The sequence below is a fragment of the Silurus aristotelis genome (genome assembly GCF_946808225.1).
Source record: "Silurus aristotelis genome assembly, chromosome: 21".
In the NCBI taxonomy this organism is placed as follows: domain Eukaryota; kingdom Metazoa; phylum Chordata; class Actinopteri; order Siluriformes; family Siluridae; genus Silurus; species Silurus aristotelis.
Genome location: NC_139594.1, coordinates 8,456,881 through 8,481,422, shown reverse-complemented (window position 1 = coordinate 8,481,422; position 24,542 = coordinate 8,456,881). Strand labels below are relative to the sequence as shown.

The 24,542-nt window shown below is 37.7% G+C and overlaps 1 protein-coding gene across 2 annotated transcripts in view; it reads left to right on the top strand.

Moving 5' to 3' along the window:
* Window positions 1–6,452: 6,452 nt before the first annotated feature.
* Window positions 6,453–24,542, top strand: part of card11 (caspase recruitment domain family, member 11) — a 38,197-nt gene continuing 20,107 nt past the window's right edge. The window contains exons 1-2 of one of the 2 annotated variants that reach the window (XM_083524357.1): window positions 6,453–6,630; window positions 21,678–21,895. In XM_083524357.1, coding sequence (XP_083380483.1) covers window positions 21,694–21,895 — 202 coding nt within the window. In that variant the 5' untranslated portion in view covers window positions 6,453–6,630; window positions 21,678–21,693. The remainder of the gene's footprint in view (window positions 6,631–21,677; window positions 21,896–24,542) is intronic. The other variant, XM_083524356.1, reaches the window with a different exon arrangement.

Below are 24,542 nucleotides of genomic sequence, written 5' to 3'. Positions count from 1 at the left end.
AACAGTGCATGGCCTAAGTGAATGTGAATCAAACAAATGATTCTATAAATTAAAATGAGAATAGGTATCAGTTATAATGGTCAATTGTATTATTATTATTACAAATGAATCTTCTTCTTCTTTCACCTTCTCCCATTAGGGGTCGCTATAGCGGATCATTCGTCTCCATACCCCCTGTCCTCTACATCTGCCTCTTTCAACCCAACTACCTGCATGTCTTCTCTCACCACATCCATAAACCTCCTCCTTGATCTTCCTCTTTTCTTCCTTCCTGGTGGCTTCATCCTCAGCATTTTCCTACCGATACACCCCATGTCCCTCCTCTGAACATGTCCAAACCATCTCAATCTCGCCTCCCTCACCTTGTCTCCTGAACGTCCTACATGCGCTGTCCCTCCAATAAACTCATTTTTAATTCTGTCCATTGTCGTCACTCTTAACGAAAATCTCAACATCTTCAGCTCTGCTACCTCCAGCTCCACTTCCTGTCTTTCATTTAATACCACTGTCTCTAAACCATACAACATCACAGGTCTCACCACAGTCCTATAAATACAGCATTTGGCTACTACTTTGGTTGACAGGGATATTTCATTTGCTTAGTCTCCCACTTCAACATTATTCTGTTTGTTATTTAAACCACAGTGACTCCGCCTGACCAGGACTTTAACCTTCAGACCCCTCACTCCCACACACCCGAGTAAAAAAATGCACAACTTTTTGTCAGGCGTCCCTGTCCTGATGCATACCTCAGTCCACCACTGAGAAACTTTTATGAGTCAATTGTCGACAGTGGAACATTATGCCAAATAATCTCTGGAGGACTTTCACTTACTGTACAGCTGGTGACAGATCCGGTCTGTGTACGCATTATAAGCATGGATTTTAGCCTATACAAAGCAAAAAGCAAGATTTTCCCTAGAGTATGATTTGTAATTGGGTATCAGGAGGTGGTAGCTTAGTGGTTAAGGCATCTGAATTTGGCTCAGAAATCAAAACCACCCCAAGTTGGGACCAAGTTCCAACACTAGTTATGATATATATATTAATATCAAATATAATACATTTACAATTGTTCTTCCATAATGTTCATGTGAGTGCAACAAGCTGACTCACTAGCCCAGGACTTCAAAGTTCTTTTGTACTTAACACAAAACGTCAGTGAATAAAAGTCTTGAATCCTTGAAAAGTTCTTCGTTTGACTGTTTAATTATGAATCTCAAAATAAAAACAAAATAAAAATCATTACTTTTCTAAAAAAATTAACTGTGCAGAATTACGTTATACTAGAACTGTTTACATTCCATAGAAATGGCTTTAACAGTTCAGTTTTAGGCAGGTGTGAAAAAATGCTGTAAAGTAAGAATGCCTCCATAAGTAGAACAAAACGCAAAAAATAAGCAAATGAACAAAAGAGAAATCCAAATCAATATTTGGTGTGACCCCCCTTTTGCCAGGCAAAACAGCATTATTTCATCTAGGTACACCTTCACACAGTTTTTGAAGAAACTCCGCAGGTATATTGTTTCAAACATATCGGAAAACTAATAGACCTTCTGAGTATGTAGGCTGCCTCAAGTCCTTCTGGTTCTTTATGTCAATTTCAGACAGACTTGATGACACTGCGAGCACGGCTCTGTGGGGGTCAAACCATCACTTTCAGGACTCCTTGTTCTTCTCTAAGCTGCAGATATTTCTTCATGACATTGGCTGCATGTTTTGTCCTGCTGCAGAATAAATTTGGTGCCAATCGAATGCCTTCGTGACGATACATGGAGGCATCCATGTAGAATCATAGAGGCATGATAGGTATAAATCTGCCTGTATTTCTCAGCACTAAGGACACCATTAATCCTGACCAAATCTTCAAATCCATTTCCAAAATTGCAGTCCCGAACTTGCAAAAGAAACCTTAACTATGCTTCACTATTGCCTGCAGATACTTATTATTGTACTGCTCTCCAGCCCTTCAGCAAACAAACTGCCTCCTGTTACAGCCAAATATAAAAATTTTTAACTTATCAGTCCAGAGCACCTACTACTGTGCTGCCATTTTTCTGCACCCCATTCCCTATGTTTTCATGCATAGTCCATTCATTTTGTTTCCATGTCAGAGGTATGGAGTTTAGACTGCAATTCTTAAATGAAAACCACTTCTGGCCAGACTTCTCCTGTCAGCAGACAAGTTCTTTGAGATGACACTACTAGACATTTTCCAGTGTTCCAGTGCATGATGTGTCTTTAATCTGCTGCATTAAGTTGATTTGCCAGACCACTGCATCTATGAGCATTGCCCATTTCTTTTGTGATTTTTAAAAAATAGTTTGATTAGCACATCTTAAAAGTCCAGTCTGCTGTAAGAGACCTTGCTGATACAGTATACTTACCTTGTGTTTTGATGCTTCGCTCAATCTTGCCATGGTGTATGTCCTGTGACATAAAACTGTCTTCCATATCGCCTCAGAGTTTGACTGTTCCTTGTCCAGGTTTAAGCCTCTGACGTGGCTGATTCTGTTGCAGTGGATGACTGTGTTTTAACCTACATATAAAATTGATGATCATTAGCACCAGGTTGGTATAATTGGTTAATCATACACTTGACTCTAATCCTACAAAATCCCTGACTCTGTGTGTGTGTAGGACAAGCATGTATGTGTAGGAATTTAAAGCCAAAATGTAGTACCACCAGATATTGATTTGATGATATATATATATATATATATATATATATATATATATATATATATATATATATATATATATATATATATATATATATATATATATATATATATAGTGCTGCAAGGCTCTTGATTGTAAAAGAAAAATTTACGTATTTTCTAGACAGTTCTGTTGTAACCGGATCAGGTTTGGAATGCCAAAAAAGGTCTTGCCTCAGCAAATGTGGAATCAGTGAAACACAAAGTTATGCTAATAAGACCTTTATCACAGTGCTAATAAGAGCTCACCCAAATGCTAAGCTTTTTAGAGCCAGAATATGGTACTATAGTTCAACATGAAGAAAACCATTTGTGATTGATACCAACTGCTGAAACTGCTTGCATGTCAGTTTCTGATGTTAAAGTCTGTTTGATGCCACAAAGCTATAAACACATAAAAGTAACTGAAAAACAAATGAAGTGTTTATAATCTCTTGTCGATGCTTGGTTACACTCTGTTATCGGGCCAACATGAAAAAAAAAAACATTGTCTTTGAGTCATTAACGTCCTTATAGGAAAAGATGACACTTCCTGTGAATGTTATTGCTAATCTTAACTTCATCGTTCATCGTTCAGTCTTTTGCAATATGTTGTTTCCAGAAGTGTCACTGGGTTCATGTTGAATTGAGTTACATCATTTAAACAATTACAAATTTCATGAAACAGAAGAAAATAAATGTATAACCTCTGTGTGTGTGTGTGTGTGTGTGTGTGTGTGTGTGTGTGTGTGTGTGTGTGTGCGTGTGTGTGTGTGCGTGTGTGTGTGTGCAGGTGTCTGTGTGTGTGTGTGTGTGTGTGTGTGTGTGTGTGTGTGTGTGTGTGTGTGTGTGTGTGTGTGTGTGCAGGTGTCTGTGTGTGTGTGTGTGTGTGTGTGTGTGTGTGTGTGTGTGTGTGTGTGCAGGTGTCTGTGAGATTTCTCAATATTTCTCAAGTGAACATTCTCTTCTCTTGAGCCAGGAGACACAAACCTGTTCCAGCATGACAATACCCCAAATGTTCTGCATGAAAATATGGTTTACAGTTGATGGAGTGTAAAATCTTGAGTGGCCTAAAATTATAGTTACATTATGTTCAGACATTTTTGTGTTAGTGCAAAGAATTGCATTCTGTTAGGAATAACAGATGAATTTAATATAGCACCTGCCATATTCTGCACTGCTGTCCCATCACCCATTGATGTGGAATCTGAGGACCACCAAAGTGTCTGTGATCTTTTTTGTCACATCACAAGCCACGATTATCCAAATCATCATATTTATACTTACATTTTTGTTTGGTTAATCCCTAGTACTAAATCTCTTAGTGTTTCATCTAAACTATGCTAAGAATAAGACATTATTATATAAAATCATATACATATCCATGTAAGGGTCCGTTCAATATATATTTACAGGTAAAGGGATGCTGCTGTTTGAGTGAAAACCTGAAGGTGTACTGTACTGGACATTATTTAGTTAAGCCAGAGGTTCTCAAAAGGCAGTTCAGTGACCTCAAGGGGCCTGCGATGCATAGCCAGAGGGTCTGTGTTTTATTTATTTTGGGTTGTTATAGTGGAGGAAAAACAATCATGCATTATTAAAGTTAATTTTAATCTTCTAATTAATTTAGATAGATATTTATCAATTTTAATGGGTGGTTTGAATATATCGAGTGCGCCTCCAGTCTCCTGTGGCACACAAATACAATAGACCAGAACACAACGACTCCCAAGCCATTACTGAGAACATGATTTGCACAGCTGTATTTTCTTCTCACTACTTTAGACACTGCACACTATTTCATGTATCCATTGTGTTTGTGTATCTCTGATTTTAGTTCGTTTTTTAGATGTTATTCGCTAATAAACACAGTCAGCCATAGCATTAAACACGCCTAATATTGTGTCGGTTTGCATTATACCACCAAAGCAGCTGTAAGCCATTGAGTCATAGTCTCCACAAGACCTCTAAAGGCATGTTGTGGTATCTGGCACTAAGACATTGGCAGCAGTCCATATATAGCAGTAAATAGCAAAGTGGAGCCTTCATAAATCAGACTAATTTGTCTAGCACATCCCACAGATGCTCGAATGAATTGAAATCTAGTGAATTTTATAGGCCAAGGCACCACCTTGAACTCTGACATATTCCTCAAACCATTCTTGAACAGTTTTCGCAATGTGACAAGGCACATAATCGTGCTGAACGAGGACCATTAGGGAATGCTGTTGCAACAAAATGGTGTACTTTGTCTACATCAATATTTAGGGAGTACGTGTCAAAGTAAAATCTGCAAGAAAGCCATGACCCCAGGTTTCCTGTAGTGCATCCTGGTGCCATCTCCTCCCCAGATAAGCGATGCACATGCACTTAGAAAGAGAAATGTGATTCATCAGACTAGACCACCCTCTTTCGTTGCCCCATGGTCTAGTTTTGATGCTCACATGCACATTGTAGGCGTGCACAGGGGTCACCTGCTAAAACATATCCCCAAACACAACAAGCTGTTATGCACTGCATCCCCATACCGTTCTATCACAGTGTACAACGAGAAGATGGACATATTTTTATTCCAACTAAACAAGAATTGTTTGTCAAAGGAAAAACAAATCTGTCTGGTTCGAAAATACTGTACACATTAAAAAATTGATGCTTGAGCAGTTATATAATAGCAATAAAAAAAGTGATCACAGGGTGGATTTGTTTTATAAGTGGAGGAAGAAAAAGTAAAAAATAAGTTTGAAGCATCTATGGAATATAAGGCTTTAACAAAAAGACCTAGGAGGTCATTTTTGGATGCAGGGTAAGGCTTGTAATAGAGACCTGCACGGGACAGATTTCTCAGTCTCTCTACCGCAAAAATATATATTATTTTCTCCCATCTGCAATATTTGGTTAAGGTGCTGGGTTACTGATCGGAAGGTCGGCGGTTCAAGCCCTGGTATCGCCAATCTTGGGCCCTTGAGCAAGGCCCTTAAGCCTCTGCTCCAGGAGTGCCGTTTCATGTCTGACCCCAGCTTCTGAGCAAGCTGGGATATGCAAAGAACGAATTTCACTGTGCTGTAATGTATTTGTGACAAATAAAGGCTATTCTATTCTATTCTATTCTATTTTATTCTATTCTATTCTATTCTGTCCCGCTCCCACATGCAAAAGCCTGCAGGTAAAATGTAGTATTTATATTTTCAGTGCATTGAATGCTTCTTCCTGCTACTCCATTTTAATTTATTATTTTGTAAGTTTTACGTGTTTGCCTTTTAAATATGAATAAAAAAAAACCAATGACTTTAGTGTAAGTAATGAACATGGACATGAACAAGGAACTTTTCAAAACATCTGAAACGATATCGTATTAAAAAAATAAAAAAAAAAGCAGGCAATAGTTTAGTTGTGTTGTATTGTTCCTTTCTTTAATACTAAAGTAACATCTGTAGCACTCAGTGCTTCTTCTCTGTCTCGCGCTTCAGACATCAGCCAGTAGTTACCGCACATGAAGCACGCGACAGTTCGCTTCCGACCATGTGCATGTAAAAACTTATATTTTATTCTAGTTGCCATTCTTGCTTTGGTGCAGTAGATGCATAAGAGTTCATTTGTTTTAAGTCCTTTATTTTTTATAATTTTTTTTAGATATATATTTTAAAGATCATTTTTGAGGGAGTCTTGTGAATGATCTAATCTCCCGCACACACTGGAGTATTTAACTAATTAAATCTAACTTGTAACTTGTGTAACTCCGCCTATGAACACACACACACACACACACACACGCGCGCGCACGCACTTTTTGGTGATCTAGTCTCTGTTCCTCTCAGTCAGGTGCAGGAACTTAAACCCGACCTGCTTCTCCTTGCTGAGATTTTACATCGTGCTTCAACCTGTCGGAATGTCTGTGTCCCACTAAACTCGCTCAAGTCGCGCTATTTTGCAGGTAAATATGCGTTTTATTGTTCTTGTTGCCTCGGTGGAAGTCGGAAGTCGGAGTGTTTTTACGCAGACGCGTGCTCGCGCGCTGGAACCTGCTCGATCAGCGCTCAGGAAAACTTGAAGCCTCTTGAAGGTTTAATGAAAGTACACGGTGTTTAGGTTGGAGAGGGGAAACGTACCTTTCGGGGTGGATCAAATTATGGATTTAAATTCAAATTATTCAAGCTGTTTTTCTTTCTTTCTTTCTTTCTTTCTTTCTTTCTTTCTTTCTTTCTTTCTTTCTTTCTTTCTTTCTTCTTAATTTTTATCTTATTTTTTAATTTTTTTGCTACAATTTGACTAAGAAATACCGAAAGGAACGTGAAGATACTGAAGATACTTCACAGACGCACTTTTCATCATTGCAGCAATGCAGAGTGATTTTGCTTTGTAAAAAGATGTGATGGGACGACCCCCCCCCCCTTCTCCCCCCCCCCCCCCCTCTTCTCTAAAACTCAAAGTAGAACTTCTCCTTAGCTTCTCAGTGTTGTTCAATATGATATCCTGGATCAAGATTGTGATCAATAATACCACGATAAATTATTCTATACTGCGTCATCTAGTGTACTGTTCTCTCAGGATCAACTACAATATATTGTTACAGGAGCAAGTAACTGTTTAAAGGTCATCTTGTATATCAGTCATTTAATTTAGCCTATTTCTGAATAAATAGTTTGTATTATAAATTTTTTTTATAAAGGCTTCTCTCTCTCTCTCTCTCTCTCTTTCTTTCTCTCTCTCTCTCTCTCTCTCTCTCTCTCTCTCTCTCTCTCTCTCTCTCTCTCTCTCTCTCTCTCTCTCTTTATAAATATATAAAATATAAAAATCAGATTAACTATTGTGATTCAACCTTTTATTTAGCATTTTCTCACAATTCTCAGCCACATTTCGAAATCCTTTATTTATTTATGCCTCATCATGAAATACTTCCTGTTCTGAATTATGGATAATTGCGTATGTTATGACTAATTCACAATACAATCATAAAAAAAAAAATTGTAATCTACAACCTGAAAGATTGGATTGTGTTGCTGGAAAGCTTCCACAAAGTTCCCTGTAAAACCATACAGCTAACGCCTGCCGTTTCATACTAAAGGTCTCTGGATAAACTAAACATTTAGTAACTAAAGGACCCCTGTATATGAATATGTAAGAGGATGACCACTAAATCACCTCTTGCATTGGCAGTGGAAGTATAATTTTTTTTTTTATTAAGGAGAGTAAAACAGGAAATCGTTTGCCCTATCTTTGGGAAAATTTTAATTGAGACAATAAGATTTAAAGGGATGTAAATTGCCCATAGTGTTAGTGTGGTAAGGATGGCATGCTCTTCCTTCCTCAGCCAATTACCAGACACTAGCTAATTGCTGGTCTCCGCTAGACGAGACATGTATGCTGAAGAGTGTAGATAGCAAATATTCTCAAAGAATTGACACTGTTCTGTGGTGAAAAATAAAATGCAGCTACCATGTGAAAGCCATCATCTACAATGATTATCAGCTATCGTGATATGATGGTGAGAGCTTGATGGTGGATGGGATTTGGCTGTTGAAACTACAACCTGATCTATTAAAAAAATTTTTATGAAATCAAACGAAATGACAGATGCATTTGTAGGATGTGGTTGTAAGAAGAAAAAATTGTGTTACCCCACCCCCACCCACCCACCCATATCCTTTACCTTCACACATTTTTTTTACTGATTACCTCTTGTTTTTTTGCCTTTCATCAATTATTAAAAATGCCCTTGGATATTCAAAACATACTATTTTTGGTTGGTACTCATAGTGATGGCACGATGCCACGCATTCTCTCCCATTTCTGATACTGAAACTCTATATGGGATAATACTGATGTAAATTAAATAAATTATGACACTGCTCAACTGCTCAAACACTTCATCGAGCGTCACGTATTGTCACATTGAAACTCTTAGACGTGCTTTGATTAGTAGCTAGCTTCTCACGGTTGTTATGTTAATCTGGTGGATGCTGCAATTATCATGTGACCTACTTCATGCCACATTGCATTGTAATCGACTCTTTAGCCTAGATTTGATAGAAACCAGAATTTCAAATATGTATACTTCCTATAACTTACTATATGTCAGCTCTCTGCGTACAACCATTACAAGCCTGTATGACAAGTTTATACATATGACATTGGTTTCAAATTATTTAAATGTTTTTAATGAAACTTGTGTCAACTATTGTACATACGATCCTAATCTATGAAGTTGAGGAAAACAAGGACTTTTAATGTTTAATTACACCAGCGCTGATTTACTGTGGCGTGCAGTATTTCACCCTGCATTGCTGTGCTTTGTAGATTTTCTACACCCTTTAATAGGAAACATTTTACATTCAAATAAGGTGCATCTTCAGTTCTTGTTTTTACTTCTTAAAAAGGTTTCAGGAGTCAAGACAAAAAACATTTCTACAATAGTTCTTTCCACAACCATGTTAAGCACGGTTCGACCAACAAATCATCTCTAAATGTTTAATGCTTTATGCGTCTAGCACCGGTTATGCATACCTCTTCTGGAATTAAAATCATTTTCTGTGCTTAAAGGAAGGAATGGCTGGAATTTAGGCAGGGAAAGTAAAAGAGCCTAAAGATTAATCTCTTCTCGTAGCAGCTTTATTAAAAACTGCTACGAGAATTCTGATGCCATAGTTTTCATTTGCTATTGAAATATAAGCACGTGCCGGCATTTGGGTTCGTTAATACGCCGCCCATGATCTGGGTCATTTTTCATTTACTATAAGTTGATGAATTCATTTGCATTGTATGCTAGCTCTGTGAATGCTCATACTTTGTCTGTTATCTGTTACGTTTTAAGATTTGTCCTTCCTGTTGCTGATCATTGACACTATTTAGGGCGACATGCCGGCTACGCATGTACTTTCAGCAATGCTAATAACGGCATTTAGGTTCCTGAACCTCAAGCACACAAGTTCATGCACATTCAGGGTGGTCCAAGTTCACAGCATGTGGCAGCACAAAGGGTTAATGGAAATGTCATTTGAATAGCCGGTGGTGTGACAGACAAGGATCCTCTGTGAATACCGAACAGTTGCCTGATTCGGTTTGCTTTTAAACCTCAACTTTGTTTAACAAATTGAGCAGCATGTCACACAGCCCTTTTTTATAATCAAGGACATGCTCCAGACGAGCAAAAAAAATTCAATTTGAAACCTGTCCTTTATAATTTGACCTCATCCTGCTGGCCCTATTAGCTTCCTCACCTTTTCCATCGAAGGGAGAGTAGCCGTTCTAGCAGGGGACATTATGCACCCAGTTTTGGATGTACTTTAAAATATCAGCTCCATGTACGGGTTGCCAGGACATTTGTTAACTTTCTTTCTTTCTTGAACGCTTTTTTTTTTTTTTCAGGGTTCATTTTCTGTTTCCCACTGCGATTTATTTCTATAAAATCCCAAGGGGTCTCGTGGTGTTAAAATAATTGGCACCTTTTAACAAGCCTCATCACAGAGCGCAGCCTATTAAAATATGTGAAAATTACATTGGGACATGAAATAGCAGTATTTATAAATTCCAGGAAAAGTGCTTGTTCTGTAATGGATCTTTAGTTCATATTAAAGTTCAAAACACTGATTTTGTTTCTGCTGCAGTACATTGCAGGTTTATTTTTGTTATGGAGGATACTCGTCTTGGTTTAGGCCAGAGTTGAACATTTTGGCTGCAAAGCAAGCACGCATACCTTCACGTGTCAGCTTACGCTCTTAACAAAGCCGCATCTGTTTATGTTGGGGGCATTCAGTGTTGGATTGCATCACCTTTAGAGTTTACCTGCTCGCTCGGCACCGCAAAAAAAACAATGCATTTCATTGTGAATCAACTGCCAATAGTTTGTGTTCCTGTCATCGGTCTGTCATTAGTAGGATTGCTTAATCAAAGCAGCCTTGTCATGTTGGATTTTTGCTTTCAAATCCAAAAAAGTTAATCCAAAAGTGTTAACACGTTCTCCTGCTATAGACATGTATAGCGATAGTGTAGGCTTTTTCTAATCAGTTACACAGAAATGTGTAATACAGGTTTTGCTATTTGCAAGGAAAGTTATTAATGTGTTAGGAAAATAGTCAGGCGTGATGCAGCATTGCATAAAGCACTTGCCATCAGAAGTGAATTATTTTCCAATAACAGCACATTCTTATGCCGTTTATAATCACAACAAATAAGCCAAAAGTATATTTGTTTATAATTAGCAGTTTTCTCCATTTGTAGTTAAATATATCACTGGGAAATGTTTGTAACGGTTTTATCATGGCCGTGTTAAACATTTGTCCTTTAAACTTGTTGATTTCTTTATTCACTCTCTCTGGCAAACTAATAAGAATCTGTCACAATAACTTTCAAGGGTAGAATAAACAATCTGGCTTTTACAAGGTGCTGACCCTGGAGACTCCTTATGAAAAAAAAGATATCTGTTTACACAAGCATCTATTTTAAAAGCTTTGTCATTCTGCGTAGCTGTATTACAACGAGTGCCGGAAACAAATCGACACCTCCCCTTCCAGGCCAATCAGATTTCATAGCAGAATTGGTGTATAATGAAAAGGCATTTCGAGGTCCAGACATGTTTTAAGCTTCTTTTAAGCAGGTCTTTTGTTCTGGTTCTAGCATTTTTAATACATCCAGTGAATGAGCTCCTTCAACTAAATATTACACTTGGATTGTCAAGAAACTTTCACGCTCATCCGGTCCACCTTTGAAATCACGAGCAGGAATAAATTTGAATGTGGGTGCTTTCGCCTCAGGAAGGTCATGCCTTCGGAACAGATAAATATACATGCAAGGAAGCAAAACGGATCCATTACAGAAGCTGTGGAGTTTTGTGAAAAAATATTTTCCGGAGGTAATAAATGGAAAAGGAATGGCTTATAGATTGCTAATGGGTGCAAAAAGTCCAGTTCAAAACGAAGAAGAATTACAAATAAGTAGATTCCTTAAATGCTGGGGAAATTAATTAGAGACAATTGATTTGGAATGTTGTTTTGCTTGAAGTGACCATAAAACTCAATTTGTCAGTTATCAGGAACGTATCCTCTTCGCGTTATGTGTACATGAAAGTGGTCCATTGTGTCTTTTCACAGCTCCATCCAAACAAACAGATTGAAAGCACTCGCACGCCGACTAATTATTCGCTTTACCGCATGCAGCTTTCACTGCGTTTGTTTGTCAGGTCGCCTTTAAAACGCTATCACGTATACAATTCATATACTATCCAGCAGAATTGAAATTTCAAATGGTGGTTCCTCGGAATTTTGCCCGCTTCAATCTATTGCATATTCTGGAAAACAGAATACAGGAACACAGCATGCTTTTTTGTTTTAGTGTAATCTATATGACATTTGGTGCCTTTTAAAGCTCCTTATCTCTGATCTGCACTTTCCCAAAGCAGCCCTGAGTAAAGCCTCTCAGCATCTCCAAGTCTGCAAAAGTGAAATTCTAGCAGTATTAAGGTCTTGGTCGGGGGAGGCCGCTGCACTGCTTTACATTGTGTTTCAGTTTCACACAAAACAGCTCACTGCAGTTCCTATGTACTTGTAGGCTGGAGAAGCACGGCTGCAGCCTATTGGCTGGAGACGCTCTGTTGGCTCGTGGTTGTTCTAAAATCAGACAAAGTGGCTAGAACACGTGGTGAGCACTTCCGCTCGACATTGCTCTCCACCACAAGTGTGAAACAGTTTCAGTCCCAGTCCCGGGGGAAGAAGACTAAAAGGAAACTATAGTGAAACAGGACCAAACTGTGTGACTCGCTTTGCAAAAATAATAGAACTCGGGTTCAATCAAGTGCACGACAGATCGATGTTTGTGAACAACTTTGGGGTGGTACGTCTATAAAATCGGATCGTTTTCAACTCTTTGGGCCGATCCGTTTTTTTTTTTCAACATCTAAGTGTCTAATGTTTATTTTTGATGATGCATTAAAAAAATGTAATTTTGTTTTTATTTATTTATTTTAGAACAACGCCGCACCCCGTTGTAGTCCTCCAAGTAAACATAAAGCTTGTGCGACCTTGTCTCCACCTTTCAGAGCTTGATCTCAGACGAAGGGGCGAGATTGAACATCTGTTCTCGAAATGAGGAAGTGAAGATGTTAGTCACCTCCTCCAAAAATAAGCTGAGAGGAAACTTGGTTAGGGTTGTATTGTAAGCTGTGGGCAAAAGCACAAGCGCTCGAGTGTGTACACGTACGAGCGTATAAACGCAGCTCGGGCTCCGTTGACAAGTCGGCTGAGTCATAAAGACGATGCGCAGAAATTCTGACAATGTTATGTTGAGAGAATAAGGGGGAAATCCCTGTGGATTGTTTCCAGTCAGTTATCACCTGAGCTAGAAAACAAAAGGAGTGCAAGCCTCTCTGTGAAGCTGCTTATTCTTACTAAATCGCCCTGTTTGCGCTGCTCATTTATTCACTGATGTCTCTTTCGGCTTCCTGTTGGTCACATGGCTGCACCCTCATGAGAACCTGAAAGTCTTAGCTTATTAATCAGTAGGAGGGGCTGCTAATGGGCTCACACCTGGTTTCATTTTTCTGCCAGCAGAGGCAGTACATGAGACACATTGAATGTTTAACAGTGTACAGCTGTTATCAATGCCGGACATGCAGACATTTCGCTAATGTTGTTTAGACTGATTTGATATCAGTGATTCCTTGGGCCCACTTATATTGTGTCTCTGAAGGTGGAGCACAAATCACCTTTTTTTAATGGTGGATCCACAATATGATCTCGAGCATATTTCATGTTGTTTTGCAACCAAAAGACTCTCTCTCTCTGTCTCTCTCTCTCTCTCTCTCTCTCTCTCTCTCTCTCTCTCTCTCTCTCTCTCTCTCTCTCTCTCTCTCTCTCTCTCTCTCTTTCTCTCTAAAGAGAGATATACAAAATGTGTGTGTGTGTGTGTGTGTGTGTGTGTGTGTGTGTGTGTGTGTGTGTGTGTGTGTGTGTATATGTAGAAATAATATACAGTATCTCTACAGGGAAGCATAACCATTTAGGCAACCCATAAGCATTTAGGTCAAATTTCTTTGAACTATTTATTATGAATGCACTTTCTGAAGGAATAAACAGGTAAATTGTTTCAAAATGTCAACAGTTAATTCTGAAAATAACAACAATCGAGCTATGGATCACATTTAAAACATTTGTTTGGAAAAGTTCAGAAAAGCGAGGGCTTATCCCTTCACATCACTGGTAATCTAACAAAGGCTGTTTGTATGAAATTAACAAAGATTTCTACTGTGTAAATAATAGAACAGTTTACAACTAACACTTTATTTGATTGAATATATTATAAATATTAAAATGATATTTTCATCAGATCATTTTGTATTCGGTTGGTATCCATTTTTTTTGTGTTACTGTTATTAATATAAAATGATGAAAAATATAATTTTCATATGTATAATCTTTCTATAAAATGTGTACATTTTGTAATGTATGTATTAGGGGTGTAACAGTACACACAATTCACGGTTTGATACGTTTTTAAGTCACAGTTCAGTTCAATTTCAGTATGGTTACTGGTTGCAAAACATATACTTGCTCGTCGTTTATTATTATTATTAAGATTTGGGAACGTCAACATATGAACTGTTTATATATATATAAAAAATTTTTATTTAATAAAATGCCTTCTTAGTTAAATAATTTATATTTTATACAAATAAAATATAATAAATATAATTTATATAATACACTTATTATATTGATTAAATTGAGTAATCAATTAAATTGGTACAAATTAAGTTGATTAAGTAAAATGAAATAAATGAAAAAATGTAATTGAATATTTTGATGTTCATTACTCTGTTTGGGTAATACAGATGTGTGTGTGTGTGTGTGTGTGTGTGTGTGTGTGTGTGTGTGTGTGTGTGTGTGTGTGTGTGTGTGTGTGTGTTTTACTTTTAATATTTAATTTTCAAAGATATGTTCTACTCATTTTAGCATACTTTAGCAATTATCTTTATTCACTCCTTCGATATGTGGAATTGTCAGGATTTTCTCTTTTTAAGAGAAATTCTTGAAACGGGACATAAAAATGCTATAGAATCCATAGTTCTAGCATGAGCCGCTGCAGATTGAATCTTTACCTGTAATCACTGTGACTGTATTGATATTGATAAATGGTGCAAAAGAGAAAAACATATTTAAGGTTGTTTTTTAAATATATGCAATGGGTTCCAACACCTCTAAGGAAAATGTTTGTTTTGCAAGATTTAGAAATGTAATCCAAAAAAATCTTTAAAGTGATTTCACCCAGAACCTGATTGTAAAGTCCAATTTAATACAGTGTCTATATGAATGCGAACATTTCTTTGACAGTGCGTACTGGGATTAGACTCAAGATTTGTGTGAAACATGACCAAAACATCTTGTAATTATTTCTACAAAAAAATTCTATATTAATTTATATTGTACATTTTCATTTATAAATAATAAAAACAACAAAATTCCAGTGTGTTCTCAGACATTTGGACCCAACTATATACTGCAAAATGTTAGTTTCACTATTGAAAAAATTATAAATATATTACATATTGTCACTAATAAGAAGTACATTTTACTGGAAAACCAGCACAACAAATAGAGACTCATGTCCTGGGAAAGATCTAAAGGTTACCCACATGCAGATGTAGTAAATGCAGTGAATGTAATCTATATTACATTATGACTGCATGTTAGTTAATGTGACTACTCGGTGATTAGAGACATCATAAAATCATCTGTTTACACAGAGATACATTACTCACCCCTTGCCCTTGTTTTTTATCTTATTTTACAAATATCATATTATGATGAGATTTATAGGTTTTTAAAATGAATTATAATGATGATTATAAACACCCTGTGCCTCCAGACTTTTTCTAGACTTCCCCAGATTAAAAAAAATAAAAAATAAAATAAAATAAAAAATAAAATAATAATAAAAAAAAAAAAAAAAAAATATATATATATATATATATATATATATATATATATATATATAAAAGATATCCTGCAATTTTTTTACTTTTTACTTTTAATACTATTTTTTTCACCAACTTTTACCAATATTTACCAATAGTGTTGCAGTATTTACTAAGTAATATACTTAATATTAAATATAAAGATCAAATTATGGCACATTAACACAGTAGCACATCAACACATACACAAATAAAAATATTTTAATGTCTAGATGTTTTTTAGCCATACTAGAGACCGAAGACCTTAAAAAGCTCAGTGCCAGGTCAGGTCAGTGCCAGGTCAGGTCAGGTCAGGTCAGGTCAGGTCAGACAGAGAGATTTAGAAGCATGATTTCTTTTCTGCTTAAACTGCTGAAAATTAACTAGTTCCTTTACTCTTACTATTCATTTCTGCCACTAATGTGAATAATAAATTTTCAATTTGGTTAAAATTTTCACTATGAATGTCAGTGTCACACCTTTAAATGACTCAGGAAATGAATTTGATGATGGGCATCATCGTAGTTTCATTCAAGTGCAATCTGTCCTAAGGCCAGATCTCTCCTCAGCACGCATCTAATCTGTGGTCTTTATCAGATTTATGGCACCGAAAAATGCAAAAAAAACCCCCCAAAAAACGACTGTGTAGCCATATGGATGCTATCAGAATCGCAAAGGTGTTCAGAAGTGAAAGAGAGACAATGCAGTAATTATGGAGCATCAGGTGACCAGGTTCACACATGGACTGCTTCAGATGCAGGAAATACATGCGTAATGATGAAGCTTATGGCAAATCGCGCTCATACAACCATGAGTAATGTGGCAATGTTTCCAATTCGCTTGTTCGTGGGGCACTGGATTGTCTTGTCGGAGGCATCATTTCGAATCTTCTCAAGTTTTCAGTGGATGACTGACCCCGTTCAGGTTATCAGCAGACCCCCTCTGAGCAGGTCATGCGTAAATGGATTCTCTCTGATAAAGAATGCCATCAGGCCCTAAAGCTCTGCCCTGACTGCAGCATTAAATGTCACTCTCATCACCAATGCAATGACTAATAACTCTTACGGTTCTAATATCCTGCATGATGTATATAGTTCTCACACAGGTTTTATAGACACCCCAACACACACCTTAATCAATATTGAAGCCAATTTCTACGCTGATTACATCTACTCCTTGCTTCCACACTGTAAAAATAACCCAATTTTCCATATCGAAAGGTTTTAATATAAATATTCAGCACCTCTGTCACAGAGAAAATATGGAGCAGTGTTTTTTCATGCCACTATCCACAAGCAGCTCTAACATTTACCTTAACATTCATTAGGGAATATATTTCTACGGGGATGTAGCAGCTCATAAAAATGTAACTTTTTTTCCCTGAGCATATACTTATTCATAAGGCTGTCTCCTTCATCCAGGTATACAAGAACAACACCTTGTGTCGTGTCACTCAGAGTTTCGGTGCGTTTTGTGGAGTCCGGCATGGTCAGAGGCCCACACTTTCCCTTGACACCTCGTTTGCATTTTTATGGCCCTTAACTAAGATAAACTGTCTGGACCATCTGATGCAACAGTTGCGTGTTTCGTTTGAGCTTGGAATTATAATGCAGCTTGAATATACTGTATTTGAAATATATATAGTATATGAAATGTATTTTCTACCATTAACTTCAAATAATGTCATGCCATAGCTGCATGTCATGGCTATACTTTCCAAACTAGACATCTGTTTTGTTATAAAAATCTGAAAAAATAGTTAACATAAATCTTTTTTTTTTTTTTTATAAATAAGCAATTCAGCACTGTGTTTTTTTCCAACATGCCATGTGACAGCATGGACACTCTTCTTTTGGTAAGAATTCAAATTAGACACAAACCCACTGTAGTAAATGCCTAGCTGATGCAACTCACAGATGAACCTGGAGGGCAAAACATTCATCTCTCTTTATAGGCTGATGGGCTGTTTGAATTCTCACAGAGAATTCTCCATTGTTTAGGCCCAAGGGCAAATTTCACCAATTTCCCAAATTTCAGCATAATTTACTCACTGAATGCTCACATTCTACAGACCGGTTTTGGAAGACAAATGCTCCGTTGTAGAGACATGTACCGGATGTGTTTTCTTTACAGTGTGTAATAGGAACCGGCTTCACCCGCATAAAGATAGCCGGGAAGGCAAATACTAAAATAAGTCATAATAACATGCTTAATACTTATAATAACATGTTTCTGGTTGTTTACAAATTTGGAGACATATTCATTAATGATTTGTTTTATTATTATTTAATTACTATTAACCTACTGTAGCACATGGTATGTTGCAATCTTTGGCTGAAGTGCAGTCATGCAATGTTGTACCTGGATATTGCGTAAGTTCTAAACCTTCGTAATGTCAAAACGAACGATACTGGAGGTCCCCTTGTACAGTATCTGTGGGATACGAGACCACTTCAGGAACTGGAACTTGTTTAAAAATTCAGATTGTCTCTGTTGATTGTGTCTACATCTGCATATGATTTATTCTGTATGAACTTCACCTGACATTTCCAACCATATGTGGTTCTTCCCCAAAGTGTTGAAAAGTTGAAGGCACACAATTGTATAGGAGGTCTTTGGTTATTAAAGCATTACAATTCTTACTTGAACTAGGAGACCCAAACCTGTCTAAGTAGGACAATATTCCTGTGCACAAAGCCAGCTCCACAAAGATACATGAGTTAGAGTAGACAATAAATATAGATCTTGGATCTCAACCCTACTGACCGGATAAATCGGAGACCTGACTGCACCCCAGCCACCTCACCCTACATCATTACCTTACTGCATAAGCACACTCTAAAATCGAGTAACACATCTTCCCAGAAGAATTGATTGTATTGCAAATGGGGATTGAACATGGAATGGGATGCTCAAAAAGCACATACGAATCTTATGATCAATCTTTTGTCCATATAATGTTTTTCTAAAACTTTTTCTTTTATATACAGTACAATAAATACATTCACATTTTATGCCATTTGGTAGACACCTGCATGCTGAGCGAATTATAAAAGCACCTTTGAAGCCTCTATCAATAAATGCATTCAGAGATGGGTTCACTGGGTCAAAGTGAACTAAGTATACCATCAGTCTAAAAACTCTGTTGGCTGTGATTGAGTATAGTTAGAAAAGTTAGTTTTTTTTTTTAATAGAAGCATTATTGTAAGTACTGCTGGAAGATTACGGTGTTTGTGCATCATTTGAAGACTGCTAGTGACCCCGCCACTTAGGTTCCAGAAGAGAGAAGAGTCTTGAAACATGTCTTCCTTGTACCTGAAAGATTTTTGTATAAGTCGAGCAGTGGTTGAGGATGATCGGAGGAAGCGTGGTGCAGTGCAGAGTGAGATAAGTGCTTTGAGGACGAAGGGGCAGTTTTGTAGCTTATTTGGTGCGCATTAGTGTTTTTACATCCAATGCAGGCAGATATAGGGAGCCAGTGGAGGGAACGTAGCAGTTTATTTCTGTTTCTGTGCATAACCGTAGTAATTTAATAGCGTTCCATAAACAGGGAAGGAACTTGTATATAAAAAGCAGTATTAATATACATAATTGCATTATGTAAGAAACAAAATAAGTGTAATCTTAATCAAGAATTTGTTGTTAAATTTGGAAAAAACTTGCAATATAACCCCACCCTGTGTAGAGGTCCAAAATAGTCTACATTGGTCAAGTTTGCTATCAGATGGTAAGTTTTGATCATGTCAAAAAAATTTATTTTAGGTAGACAAAAAAAAAAAAAGCTTTTCAAAGCTTCCAGAGTTTATGTAGACCTGAAAGAGAGATTAAAGGTTCAGCATGAACTGCAAATTTTTGCCAGCAAACACATTTCTGTGACTTTTTCAAAGCTCTCTCTCTCTCTCTCTCTCTCTCTCTCTCTCTCTCTCTCTCTCTCTCTCTCTCTCTCTCTCTCTATCTATCTATCTATCTATCTATCTATCTATCTATCTATCTATCTATCTATCTATCTATCTATCTATTCTTTGTCTATATATTCCTTGGGACAGCTTAGAAACATGATATCCCAATAATATCCCTGACATCTTTGCAAGCTGCCACAGTGAGGAGACTAAATGTAAATAAATGCACATGTTGAATGGAAGAGAAGGCTAGTGGTCATGTTAGTTATGCTGAAAGGATCTTGCAGTAGGCTATGGTTACCACACAATAGACTGTGAGAGATTTGAGTGTTAGTTTTGCAGAATTTTATGTGTGAATCATAGTGAGAAGACAATACAGGAGGAGTAACCAGAGAATATCAGTTTATATAAAACAACAATTTAGGGCAGCACCGAATTACAAAACTGTGCTTGATAGAGTCTCAGATATACAGATATACGTATCTGATGCAGTCTCGAAAATGTTCAGAGTTGAGTTATGCGCACACATTGAGGATTTAATATCAATTTAATATTTAAACTTCAGTGTAACTACAGTGTCATAAGAGGGTTGCATAGAGTCTGTGTTTGCCCAAAGACCAAGGTGTGTCTCATTTACCAATTCTGACCTTGGACCCAAGCCAGGTGTTCTTGCACAATATTGGATCAAGTGAAGAGCAATGTCTGACAGCTTGATTTACCAGAGTATATCAGACTGAATTTTTCTTTTTTTTTTTTTTTGCATGGGACCAACAGTATCCTAATCCTTACCAATTATCTGCATTTTTTATTAACAGGAAATTCTTTCAGCAGTTCAGCAACTTAAAATAGTTGTGCCTAATATTAGAAATGGCATTCATTATAGGATGCACTGCATCAAGTGCTATTTTGTATACTGTAGAACAGGGGTCTCCAATCTTTTCCAGAAAGTGCCAGTGTGGGTGCAGGTTTTCATTCCAACCAATCAATGGTCACAGCTGATAGTCATTTACAATGACAATTATTAGATTTGAACAGGTAGAATTTGGTGTGGACTCGCTTGGTTGGAATAAAAACCTGCACCCACACCGGCCCTTTCTGGAAAAGATTGGAGACCCCTGCTGTAGAATAAAGGCAAAAGCCACATTGTTTGTTAGTTACCACGTAAACTAGATTCATGTGATCTGTATATAAACTATTCATGCTGCATTATATTGTCAGTATACTGAATTTGTATTAAATGTTTATTTAAATGCTGGGCTCTTTTATTTAGAAGATTCAAAGTTTATTCAATATTTTAGAAATTTCTCATTTGCAATTTTGAAAGGAGAGAAAATTACCAAAAGCAGATTAATTCTGTTCTTATTCTATGAAATTTTAGGCTTAAAAGCAAGTTCTTATGTTTAAGTATGATGATGAAAAATGTTTTCGATGCTTTTACTCTGGCATGCCTGAAGGCATGAACAACACGGAGGTCATTTGCATAATCTGAATTTGCAGCTCCAGAAATCGACTCAAGAAACTTCGTAGCCTATGTCCGAATACTCTTAACTTTCATGTGTAAATATCGGCGTAACTATTTGCCGTTTCTGAATTCAACCCTAAGGCCCAAGACTATTTGTGCATTTTCTGTTGAAGTAGTAAAGAGATGATGACACCTTATTTCTGTATTTGATTTATAGTACGCATCCCCAGTATATATGACTCCAGTACAATAAAGAGTACCACTTTTACATTGCGGCTGGAGTAAAAAGTATTGAGTATTTGTTTTGACTATATTTAAGTATCAGAAGCCACAGTGCTAATCTAGCAGTACAATATTGAAATAGTTGGTGGAATTCAGTGTTCCATTTTTCTGTACATTAGACTTTCTGAGGGATTGAGTTTTGTTATTGTTACAGACACAATTAGAGTCAATAGAAAAATATTACACAATTAAAAGTAGTAAAATCGACGTTTTCCAAAATGAAAATACAGTACAGTAGTTATTCAAAAAATGTAACATAAAAAAAATGTCTTACTGTCCACCACAGCATCTTTTCAAACAGTATCTTTTAATAAACAGATTATTTAAACATGTTCTTTTCAATAGCAACCTGTAATAGTGGGTTTTTATTTATTTATTGTTTTATTTTACCTCAGATCTGAATAGGGAGAGATGGAGAACGGAGGATCTGAAAACATCCTGGAGGAAGAGGAGGCACTGTGGGAGGATGTCGAGAAGAACCGGTACATCCTGTGCCGTTACATTAACCCTAACAAGCTGACCTCATATCTGAGGCAGTGCAAGGTCATTGATGAACAGGACGAGGATGAGGTGCTAACCTCTGTACTGTTGCAGACAAAGCCCAATCGTGCAGGTACCGTGTGTGTGTGTGTGTGTGTGAGAGAGAGAGAGAGAGAGAGAGAGAGAGAGAGAGAGAGAGAGAGAGAGAGAGAGAGAGAATAAGCATGTGTGCATTTGCATGTTATACAGTCTTGTGATCCAGTCTAGGCACAGGTGTGTGTCTATAGTGTCACATCCCAGTGTGAAATTTTTGCTGCGTATTTTGTGCTGTATATATGCAGGAGCAATTTTTTTTGGTGCCTGCTCCTTCTCACTGACTCTCATTCGGTCCTATTCCAGTCTGCTATGACAGCAAGACTAAACACTATGGAATATGAGAATGCAAATGCTGTGCAGAAAACATTTACATGCAAATCGCACCATCAATCAGTTACTCAGTCACTACATCTCTCACTGTGCTGTTCCAGTTGTGTAATATGATGATGAATGGAGGCTTTTAATCCCATGAGCTGCTACTGCAGCTGCTATATTTTTCAGTTCACTCCTTCCTCGACCACAGTGTTTTTATATATATATATATATATATATATATATATATATATATATATATATATATATATATATATATATATATATATATATATATACAGTGAGGAAAATAAGTATTTGAACACCCTGCTATTTTGCAAGTTCTTCCACTTAGAAATCATGGAGGGGTCTGAAATTGTCATCGTAGGTGCATGAGAGACATAATCTAAAAAAAAAATCCAGAAATCACAATATATGATTTTTAAACTTTTTATTTGTATGATACAGCTGCAAATAAGTATTTGAACACCTGTCTATCAGCTAGAATTCTGACCCTCAAAGACCTGTTAGTCTGCCTTTAAAATGTCCACCTCCACTACATGTATTATCCTAAATTAGATGCACCTGTTTGAGGTCGTTAGCTGCATAAAGACACCTGTCCACCCCATACAATCAGTAAGAATCCAACTACTAACATAGCCAAGACCAAAGAGCTGTCCAAAGACACTAGAGACAAAATTGTACACCTCCACAAGGCTGGAGAGGGCTACGGGGAAATTGCCAAGCAGCTTGGTGAAATCATGCATGGCACGGAAGGTTCCCCTGCTTAAACCAGCACATGTCCAGGCACGTCTTTAGTTTGCCAATGACCATTTGGATGATCCAGAGGAGTCATGGGAGAAAGTCATGTGGTCAGATGAGACCAAAATAGAACTTTTGGGTCATAATTCCACTAAACGTGTTTGGAGAAAGAAGAATGATGAGTACCATCCCAAGAACACCATCCCTACTGTGAAGCATGGGGGTGGTAGCATCATGCTTCAGGGGTGTTTTTCTGCACATGGGACAGGGCGACTGCATTAAGGAGAGGATGACCGGGGCCATGTATTGCGAGATTTTGGGGAACAATCTCCTTCCCTCAGTTAGAGCATTGAAGATGGGTCGAGGCTGGGTCTTCCAACATGACAATGACCCGAAGCACACAGCCAGGATAACCAAGGAGTGGTTTTGTAAGAAGCATATCAAGGTTCTGGCATGGCCTAGCCAGTCTCCAGACCTAAACCCAATAGAGAATCTTTGGACGGAGCTCAGTGACGCTGAGAAACACGGAGTTTGAGCTCCCTCTAAAGATTCTCTATTGGGTTTAGGTCTGGAGACTGGCTAGGCCACGCCAGAACCTTGATATGCTTCTTACAGAGCCACTCCTTGGTTATCCTGGCTGTGTGCTTCGGGTCATTGTCATGTTGGAAGACCCAGCCTCGACCTATCTTCAATGCTCTAACTGAGGGAAGGAGGTTGTTCCCCAAAATCTTGCAATACATGGCCCCGGTCATCCTCTCCTTAATACAGTGCAGTCGCCCTGTCCCATGTGCAGAAAAACACCCCCAAAGCATGATGCTATGATGCTACTGCTTCACAGTAGGAATGGTGTTCTTGGGATGGTACTCATCATTTTTCTTCTTTCAAACACGTTTAGTGGAATTATGACCCAAAAGTTATTTTTTGGTCTCATCTGACCACATGACTTTCTCCCATGACTCCTCTGTATCATCCAAATGGTCATTGGCAAACTTAAGACGTGCCTGGACATGTGCTGGTTTAAGCAGGGGAACCTTCCGTGCCATGCATGATTTCAAACCATGACGTCTTAGTGTATTACCAACAGTAACCTTGGAAACGGTGGTCCCAGCTCTTTTCAGGTCATTGACCAGCTCCTCCCGTGTAGTTCTGGGCTGATTTCTTACCTTCCTTAGGATCATTGAGACCCCACGAGGTGAGATCTTGCATGGAGCCCCAGTCCGAGGGAGATTGACAGTCATGTTTAGCTTCTTCCATTTTCTAATGATTGCTCCAACAGTGGACCTTTTTTCACCAAGCTGCTTGGCAATTTCCCCGTAGCCCTTTCCAGCCTTGTGGAGGTGTACAATTTTGTCTCTAGTGTCTTTGGACAGCTCTTTGGTCTTGGCCATGTTAGTAGTTGGATTCTTACTGATTGTATGGGGTGGACAGGTGTCTTTATGCAGCTAACGACCTCAAAAAGGTGCATCTAATTTAGGATAATACATGTAGTGGAGGTGGACATTTTAAAGGCAGACTAACAGGTCTTTGAGGGTCAGAATTCTAGCTGATAGACAGGTGTTCAAATACTTATTTGCAGCTGTATCATACAAATAAATAGTTCAAAAATCATA